Source organism: Pongo abelii, chromosome 8 (genome assembly GCF_028885655.2).
Source record: "Pongo abelii isolate AG06213 chromosome 8, NHGRI_mPonAbe1-v2.0_pri, whole genome shotgun sequence".
NCBI lineage: Eukaryota > Metazoa > Chordata > Mammalia > Primates > Hominidae > Pongo > Pongo abelii.
In genome coordinates, this window is record NC_071993.2 from 59,974,456 (window position 1) to 59,984,443 (window position 9,988).

Sequence of the window (9,988 nt, forward strand, 5' to 3'; positions counted from 1 at the left end):
CAAGCCAGGGAGCTGCCTCCCTGCAGCCATTTATATCTAAGTATCTCACAAGCACAGAGTAATTCCTCCCCCATGACTCTGTCTCTATGGAGAATTTTAAAAGCCTAGTTCTGAAAAGCATCCTGCAGGAGGGAAGATGGGTTGTAATATTCCCAGACCCTCTTGACATTGTTGTTAGGGTCTCTTGAGTTTAGGGACTACACTTAACCACAGGTTGTTTAACATAAATAACTTGACCCATGCTAAATTCAATTGTCCTGGTCTCCTGCCTCAATTCCCAAGAGAGCCACTCCCTCTGTTCATATGTCAGATAAGGAAACCAGAGAATGAGGGGGTCAGGAAAGGAGTGGGGGCCAGTAGAGAAGTGCCCTAGATGATTTTAGAGATAGCATGCCAATGGGTGTGCTTCACAAGCTTCCCGCAAACTTCTGAAAATTTGGATGGAGCTGGATTCATTTGAAAAGGCTGGCATGAGATGGACAGAGAGGAAATTGTGGGGGAATGGAGGACTGTTAAGATATTTATCCTTTGGGGTAAGGGGAGAGAAAGGAATCCACTAATGGTTTGGAATAGTCATGAATTAAATCACATATTTCCATGAAACAAGCCTGACAAAGCCTTAGCAAAGCTGGTAGGAGACTCTGGAGTGATAATTGCTCATCAGAGTTTTCCCCCATCAGGGCAAACTGGCCAGGCCCTCACCACCCTCAGTCACTGAATGTGGGATATGGCTGCCCTGGGAAGGACATGACCTCATGCAAGCACTCCTCACAGCTGAGCATCCACTTATCCCTTGAAGGGGGATCTAGGCAGCACATCGCCATATGTATGATAAACTTTGTGCCGATGGCTCTCTCTTTGTTTTGGATTTTTACCTTCAGACAAACCCAGTGGTCCCCCCAGGTTTTAGAGTTAGACTGTTTGGAAACTCCTGCAAATATATCTGGCTTGGATGGAAAGCCTGGAGTGTAATCAGCTTAGCTGGTGACCCATTTCCCCCCTCACTGGTTAGCTAAGCGGATTTTCTTTGCTGAGGCCTTTTGTAGGGTACAATGTATATCATGAGTCTTAAAGGAACTCATGGAATTTCAATATTCAACTGGAAGTGCCCTAGTTAATAGGGATGTAGACTTTTCAGATCTTAAAGAGTTTGTTAGTGGGAGGAGGATTAATGGGCACCAACTGTGTGCTAGGTGTTGTATTTAACATAATCTCAATCTTTTCTAAAAATACGGCTGGATGCAATGGCTTGCACCTGTAATCCCAGTTACTTGGGAGGCTGAGAAGTTTGAGACCAGCCTGGGCAACAGAGTGAGACCCTGTCTCTGAAAAAATACAAAAATTAAAAAATAATGAGAAATAAATTCCTGGAAACACTATGAGGTATTTGTTAATATTCTCACTATGCAGAGAAGACTCACAGAGATTAAATTACATTCCAAAGATATCAAGAGTCAGAAGCACAAACAAGAGAGAAGACTCCTTGGGACAGGTCTATAACAGGTTTGCCCTCAACCCTGTTCCTTTCATTGAGAAAGAATATAGCTTAAAGCAAATGACCAGTAAATATTTGTGGAATAACTGAAGAGCGAAAGAGCAAGCATATAAAATTGTATATATCTCTTTTTAAAATGTAGGTTGCCCATTTTGATGAAGTGAAATACACAGTATTAAGGAAAGGTTGTGAAGTCCAAGAAAACAATCTTTTGGTTTAATCAGAAAATACCATCTTGTATTTGAAACTGGTGACCCAAGCTGCAGAAGCAGCTGTCTTGATGCAGTAGGTGCATGACTATACCACCCATGGTGTTGGGAAGAGAACAAATGATGGGAATGAACACAGAATTACTTTGTTACTCATCATCTATTTTCACTTTGAGGAAATGATTGGAAATTCTAGGTTTCAGGAATCAACTGCAAATGATGAAGCATTAGATGGATTCTGGCCACATCCCCTGAACAGTGGTGCTCAGAATAGCACTGCCTGCTTGTTTCTCAGACTTCTTTTTAAGACACTAAGAAATGTAGAATCTGTATGGAATTGGACATTTGACTTGGAGTCTGCTTTTCAGACTCAAGAATTACACAAATGTTGAATTTCCTGACCCTAGTTAGGAGACATTGATCCCCCTTCCTCTGTTCTGACTGAACCTGTGGTCTGGGCTGTAACGGACCTCAGAGCTCCCATGGGCTTTCCTGCTGCTGTACGACTTACATCACCATGGATTACCAATAATAGGATTTGCCACTCGGAAGCTGGGGCGATACTTATTCAAAACTCACAACGTATTTTCTTACAGAGAAATATGGCTTCAGTTTTTCATTACTTCCTGTTAGTTCTGGTCTTTCTGGATACACACGCAGCTCAGCCTTTCTGTCTGCCAGGATGCACTTGCTCAGAGGAGAGTTTTGGCAGGTGCGCTCTGCTGGCCAGATGTTAGAGGGTTATGGGGAATGGGTTTTCTTTGGGGATGATGTGGAGTGGAAGCAGGCTTAGAATTGGCAGGAAATCAGCAAATCTCTATGAGACTCATTCTAGTTGGGACTGAACTTTGCTGAATTGTGCATTTTTACCAAAATGAGTCTAACTCTTTTATTTCAATGAATAATAATATTTTTACTCTGATTCACATGTCTAATGCCAGGATCAGCCTGACCCCACTTTCCAGTCCCCTGCTGTTTATCTTAAAGCTGTTCTGGTTTCTTGTACAGGACTCTGCAGTGCACATCTATCTCCTTGGGAAAGATCCCTGGGAAACTTCCTGAAGAGTTCAAGCAAGTGAGAATTGAAAACTCACCCTTATTTGAGATGCCCCAAGGGTCTTTCATCAACATGAGCACCTTGGAATACCTTTGGCTCAATTTTAACAATATCAGTGTGATCCATCTAGGAGCCCTGGAACACCTGCCAGAACTGAGGGAGCTGAGATTGGAGGGGAACAAGCTCTGCTCAGTACCATGGACAGCGTTCCGTGCCACCCCTCTCCTGAGGGTCTTGGATCTCAGACGCAACAAGATTGATGCACTCCCTGAGCTGGCTCTTCAATTCTTGGTCAACCTGACCTACCTTGACCTATCCTCTAATAGGCTTACAGTTGTATCCAAGAGTGTCTTCCTGAACTGGCCAGCCTACCAGAAACGCCGGCAGCCTGACTGTGGGGCTGAGATTCTCTCCAGCCTGGTGGTGGCCCTGCATGACAACCCCTGGGTATGTGACTGTCGCCTAAGGGGGCTTGTCCAGTTTGTCAAGTCCATTACCCTCCCAGTCATCCTGGTGAATACCTACCTGATATGCCGGGGCCCTCTGTCCAAGGCAGGGCAGCTTTTTCATGAAACTGAGCTTAGCGCTTGCATGAAGCCACAGATCTCAACCCCCAGTGCCAATGTCACCATCCGGGTGGGACAGAATGTGACTCTGCGATGCTTGGCACAGGCCAGCCCCTCACCATCCATTGCATGGACTTATCCCCTGATTATGTGGAGAGAATTTGATGGTAAGCCACATGCACCCTCTCAGTGTATCTGGAGGGAATGGAGAGGTCTGTAGCAAACCCATCCTCATTAGAGAGGTTCAAAGCTGGGTCAATCATGAAGGGTGGGTGCAAGTAAGATTGGGATAGCCTTGAATTGTGCTCACTAGAACAGAAAAGATTCCAAGGTAGTGTTCCACTATTGGCATTATTTTAGATGTTTGCATACAGATCTCTTTGCATACAGAACATATACACATATATAAATACATATTTCAGGGCTCGTTTAATATCTTATGTAAATATTATAAAATTTTATATAAGCAGATATAGTCTTTGGGAATCTTCTAGATGCAAAACACTGGACTATGTATTTTAGAATTCTAGAATTTTTGACTAGGATTGATTCTAGAGATGATCTATTACTTATTTCCTTAACTTGCCTGAGCAGAATCACCTGGGGTGCTTGTTTGAAATAACATTGACATAAAATTGTTCAGACCTTATTGGCTTGAATTTGTAATACTGGGACCCAGGCAAAGGAAGTGACCTCTGTGGGCCCTGGGGCTGGAATTCAAACCTGCCTCTTCCTTCCTGGAACCCTCTGCTCTGTTTTCATACCTCAGCTGGGATTACCTTTAATGCTACTCTGTAGGATTGGGCATATGACAAAGCCGGAGATGGCCTCCCTGGGGGTATCCCAAAGTTGAAAAGAAAAAACTTTGTACATTCCTCGTGTCCTGTCTTCTGTTGTCTGTCTAGAAGACAACTAGGAATAGCTGGGTAAAACTTGGGAAATATAGTCATTTGCCCAGGTATTTGTTATACATTATGACAAAACTCTCGATGGTTTAAAAAATACCCAATTAACTGAATTTTCACATTTTATATTGTTTTGATAATACCTTATTGTCTTGGCATTCAATATCGATGAAAGAAAAATATAGGATTTATTGTTGTAGCCTCTTTGAAAACCAAGAAATGCATCCAGGTGTTGTCTTTCGTGGTGTTCTATAATCACTGTTTGGCAACGTGTTATATAATCTCTCAGTAAAAATATAAGCTAAGACTTACTGAACACTTACTTTCAAACTAATGAGGTAGGTGATTGCTTATCATCCCATTTTATTGATAAGAAAATTGTCAAGAGAATTTAAGCAACTTGCCCAGGACCACACTGGATAGGAGCTCCATTAACGATAGGAGCCCAGGCATGTGGCTCCAGGCTCTGAGGAACTGTTCATCTGGAAGGTAAGAAGGCACTTCCTGAAGCTCATAATATCGCACAATCACATAGTTGCAGGAACTCTCCTGAAAGCCGTGGCTCAGCAAGGCGAAGGTGGTTTGGTGGGTGCAGTTAGTGAAGTTGAAAGAGTATGGTCTTCATAGATTGAAAAGCCGAGTCCCCTATCAATTGTTGCTTCTGAACAACTCTCACTATGGGCAAGTTGATGGATTGCTCCAATCCTCAATATCCTGTGTGTAAAAATCAATTACTTATCTTACACGATTGCTGGGAGACAAACACCTGACACCAGGTATGAGGTTCATAAGAGGTTACCACCATCTTTTAACAACAACAATAACAAAAAACAAGCAAAACAAAACAAAACTGGCATTGCTAGACACTTTCCAGCAGTCTATCAGATAAATGCACAGCTGTTTTGTTTTCTTTCCACCCAGTGTTGACATCTTCTACTGGAGAAGACACTGCTCTGTCGGAGCTGGCCATACCTGCTGCCCACCTGGTAGACAGCGGTAATTACACCTGCATGGCCTCCAACTCCATTGGCAAGAGCACCCTTGTAATCTCTCTCCATGTCCAGCCTGCCCAGGCCCTACATGCACCTGATTCTCTTTCCATCCCCTCGGAGGGCAATGCCTACGTTGACCTGCGGGTTGTCAAGCAGACAGTGCATGGGATTTTGCTGGAGTGGCTTGCAGTGGCTGACACCTCTAAGGAGGAGTGGTTCACCCTCTACATTGCATCGGATGAAGCCTTCAGGAAGGAGGTGGTTCACATTGGCCCTGGAATCAATACTTATGCTGTGGATGACCTGCTTCCTGGCACAAAATATGAGGCCTGCCTCAGCCTAGAGGGCCAGCCTCCACACCAGGGCCAATGTGTAGCTTTTGTAACAGGCAGAGATGCTGGTGGGCTAGAGGCACGTGAGCGCCTCCTGCATGTCACAGTGGTCCTGTGTGTGGTGCTGCTTGCAGTGCCTGTGGGCGCCTATGCCTGGGCAGCCCAGGGCCCCTGCAGCTGCAGCAAGTGGGTCCTGCGCTGCTGTCTTCATCGCAGGAAAGACCCCAGCTGCCCCCCTGCAGCCCCGCAGTGCAGGGATGGCTCCTTTAGAGAACATCCAGCTGTCTGTGATGATGGTGAAGGGCACATAGACACTGAGGGGGACAAGGAGAAAGAAGGAACAGAAGACAACAGCTGAACAACCCAGGCCATGGGGTGAAAACAGCTTGGGCTTCAAGCCTCTGAAACCAACCCTCTGCAGTAGCTCCATCCATTTATCCAACAAGTATATATTGAGCACCCACTGTGTTCCAAGCACTGAACTTGACACAGGGGGTTCAAGAGTAAAAAGGGAAACAGAGTCTTTATCTTCATGATAAAGGGGACATAGTCATTATCTTCATAAAGTTAAAGTCAGTGAAGATTTGTCCTATCAAATTAATCACTTTATTATACATGGTGATTAGAAATCACTAAATATTAGTCTCTGCATATACTTAGCCTATAACATTTACATGTTTATACATAACATCTATGTATAACATTTTACATATATTATCCTGTAAATGAAGGTAGACTTCTACCCACTTTTTATAGGTGAAGAAACTGCAGCCTGGACAGTTCAATGATACACCCAAAGTCCACATCTGGCAGGAGGCAGAAGCCCCATTCAAAAAAGGTTCCAGTTCCATCGTTTCCTTGAATGTCTGTTTTGCAGTATTCTTGTGTCTTTCATTGTTTATAAAGTACGACCCTCTCTCTTCATGACAAACTGCCAATGAGATCACATAAATATGATGTTCCAAAGAGCTGCCCATCAGGGTGATGAGAGCTGTTGGGTAATGTGAGTGTCTTTTTGTGGGTGTCTGTTACCCTGTGAGCACAGCCCTTGGTGCTGCTGGGCAGGCTGGAGCCATCAGCACTGAGGAAGAGCAGGAGATTGGCTGCAGCCCTGGGTCTGGCAGAGAGCAGACTCTGCAGGGCCATACCCAGAAGGAAGAGCACCCATATGTACGCTGCTTTCCCCTAGTCAATGTCTCAAGCCCTCCTATGAAATCCATGAGAGGTGGTCGTTTCCTCCTAGCCGGACCCATGTGGAATGGAGGGGCCCCAAGAATCCCAGCATCAGCTCATCGTCCTTCTGAACAGCCCTTCTAGGGGAGACCATTCCCAGGATTTAATCCACATCTGTCTCCCTGAACTTTCCCTCACTGGCCACATGGAAACCTTTCGAAGACTGTAAACATGAACTAGTCTCGTTGTGACATCTCCACACGTTTCCTCCTTCCCACCTTTTTTACCCATTCCTAATCAACCTTTTAGGCCTCTCTCAAGTGTGTACATTACGTCTTCCACAGAGCTTTCCTTGACTTCACACTTCTGGGGAAAAGGACAGTATGCATGGTGTGTCCATTGGTTGTGAGACATTTGCAGGCAAAGACTGACCTTCCTCACTGTGGCCACTGCATTCGTCTAATACCTGGATTGTGTTCATAATCAATGTTAGTTAACAATAAATTTTAAAAAATTGAAGACGGCTCTCATTTTCAGACTAATTGTCCACTCATTTTTTCAGGTTCTACTCATTTGTTTTCTTCTGGGCATTAGAAAAAAAAAAAACCTCTAAACTAAAAAAAAATTTGGGACAGGGTCTCACTATGTTGCATGGGCTGGACCCAAACTCCTGGCCTCAATCTATCCTCCAATCTCAGTCTCCCAAGTACTGGGATTACACCTGGCAAAAATAACTTTTATATGAAAATTTTTAGTCATGCCAAAAGTAGAGAGAATCTCATTCCTCCTCTTCAGTCACCTTCAGCATGTTTTAACATTTTCCAAGCTTATTTCATCTTGTCCTTGCCCTCAACACTTTTTTTTAACTGGAGTGTTTTAAAACAAATGCAAAGCTTCACACCAGTTTACCTGTAAATGTTTTAGTTTGAGGTCTAACAGATGAAGTTTTAAAAAACATAACCACAATGTTATTATCACTCCTAAGAACATATATTTTAAAATTATATGGACATATATATATACATATTTAGATATGCACATGTGTACAACACACACATACATGTAATGTAGTAGATAATTTATTTATGTGGAATTTCCTATGATAAATTTTTGAAGAAAAGTGGTTGGGGCAAGAAAAGAACTTGTACTTCTCGTGGCCTCTGTGTACTTCCTTCCATAGCATCAAGGGGGGTTGATATGGTTTGGCTGTGTCCCCGCCCAAATCTCATCTTCAATTGTAGTTTCCATAATCCCCACATGTCATGGGAGGGACCCAATAGGAGGTAATTGAATCATGGGGGTAGTTTCCCCCATGCCATTCTCATGATAGTAAGTTCTCACAAGGTTTGATGGTTTTATAAAGGGCTTCCCCCTTCGATCAGCTCTCATTCTTCTCTCTCCTGCTGCCATGTGAAGAAGGACATGTTTGCTTCCCCTTCCACCATGATTGTAACTTTCCCGAGTCCTCCCCAGTCATGCTGAACTGTGAGTCAATTAAACATGTTTCCTCTATAAATTACACAGTCTCAGGTATGTCTTTATTAGCAGCATGAGAATGAACTAATACAGTGATCTACGGATCTTGAGGGTGCTGCCATCATGAAATAGCCTGGGCTACCATGAAGGTGAGAGTGGATGTTCAGGCCTTCACACCAAGCAAAGGAAGCTTGGTGGTGCACATGAGACAGAGGGGTCAGGGGGAGGGAAGGGCTGTGGAAGAGGGGCAAGCAGTGCAGGGGGAGAGCCAGGAGCATGTTGATGGGCAGGGCAGTATTCAGCTGCTTCTGTAAACATAGAAATTTAGGGAGAGGGAAAATGGTCTAGGGAGGATTTCTGAGAATCTGATACTTTTTAAGATGCTTGGGCTGCCCCTTGAAAAACCCTAGAGTAAAGATTCACGTTACTCAGATTGAATAAGGCAATTTCACAGTGGGGATGCAAGAATAGACCCTGGCTGGAATGTGGTTTCTTGGGCTTAAATTTTGGTTTTCTTACTGGCCTTGTTGTACCAGGGAAGTTACTCTCTTTTCATGTACCTTAGTCTTCTCACCTATAAAATAGAGTAATAATAGTACCTTAGTTTTCTCACCTGTAAAATGGGGATTATAACAGTCCTTACCTCATAGGGTTATTCTGATAATTATACGAGGCTTTTTTTTTTTAACATGTAAAGTTCTCAGAACAATACCTGGCACATAGTAAACCCTCAGTAAATGTCACAAAAATAAATGTTACCATCATTTCAGGCACCTACGTCAGTTTGTGCTTTCTTTGAATGTGACTCAGCACATAGACAGGGCCATTTGGAATATCAGATCTTATTAGGACTACATATATGTGTATACTTATAAATATATATATGTAATAACATGATATCTAGGCTAATATCCTTCATATGTTCTGTTTAATTCATGTTGAAAAGATGCTACAGTTTCAGATATAGTTGTCATGCCCTTGAGAAGCTTATTTATTTAGAGTTTAGACCGTACAAGTTTAAGGCAAATGCCTTTGATTGAGGAGACATTTGTAAGCAGGGCTACTTGCTTTTAAAATGAAGACTCCCTAGGCCCAGGCAATGAACAATTTAAGAGAGGAATGTTGTTCTTTTTCTTTTCTTCTTTCCTTCTATCTTGTTAGAGACATACACCTAACACCTAGAAGAGAGCCTGGCATAGACGATATACTCCAAACTTGTCACCCTAGGAATGGCTGAGTAAATTATTGAGAAATGAATAAATAACTGAACCTCATTCAGGCCTCAAAAGGGGTACAGGTACATGTGCACGATTTTATAACATCAAACCAATGTCCCCAACATCAGCCTGTTGCTACTCTGCTTTATTGATCAAATGATGGTAGCTTAAGCCATGACCACCTCATTCTGGAAACTAGGCCCTTCAGAGAACCCCTCCCCAGGTTGTTTGTGAGTTTCCTAAGGGGTCCTCCATGTGGCACATGCCAGTCTCCTGCCTCATTCATCATGTGGCATCTTCTCCATTCTCCCTCTCCATCCCTTGGTGGCCAAGGCCCTTGAAGACTGTCAGGATGTGCCACTGCCCATCAACAGATGCCAACACCCCTGGCAGGTGGACTGGCCTTGGATTCCCTCAATGCCTTCAGTCCCTAAAAATAGAATCACCAAAATCCTTAGAGAAGCAGAGCATGGTGGCTCCTTCGCAGCTCTGAACACACTTTTCCAGCTGGATTCTGAGGGACAGCTGCTTGAGGACAGAGTTCCACAAATTCTTAGGGACATCTC

At 43.5% G+C, this 9,988-nt stretch overlaps 1 protein-coding gene across 2 annotated transcripts; it reads left to right on the forward strand.

Moving 5' to 3' along the window:
* The first annotated feature begins 2,282 nt into the window (after positions 1-2,282).
* Positions 2,283-5,914, forward strand: LRIT2 (leucine rich repeat, Ig-like and transmembrane domains 2). 2 transcript variants are annotated; one of them, XM_009245404.4, is made up of 4 exons: positions 2,307-2,416; positions 2,713-3,494; positions 4,979-5,008; positions 5,154-5,914. In XM_009245404.4, the coding sequence occupies exons 1-4, from the start codon at positions 2,307-2,309 to the stop codon at positions 5,912-5,914; spliced, it is 1,683 nt and encodes a 560-aa protein (XP_009243679.4). The 2 variants fall into 2 exon arrangements, with proteins under 2 accessions (XP_002820791.4, XP_009243679.4); XM_002820745.5 differs by lacking the exon at positions 4,979-5,008 and having other exon boundaries at positions 2,283-2,416.
* Positions 5,915-9,988: the final 4,074 nt, after the last annotated feature.

Coding starts and splice junctions, on each gene's coding strand:
- LRIT2 (XM_009245404.4), top strand. CDS start 2,307: ATGGCTTCAGTTTTTCATTACTTCCTGTTAGTTCTGGTCTTTCTGGAT. Junction 2,417..2,712: donor TCAGAGGAGAGTTTTGGCAG/GTGCGCTCTGCT, acceptor TTTCTTGTACAG/GACTCTGCAGTGCACATCTA. Junction 3,495..4,978: donor TATGTGGAGAGAATTTGATG/GTAAGCCACATG, acceptor CTTATCTTACAC/GATTGCTGGGAGACAAACAC.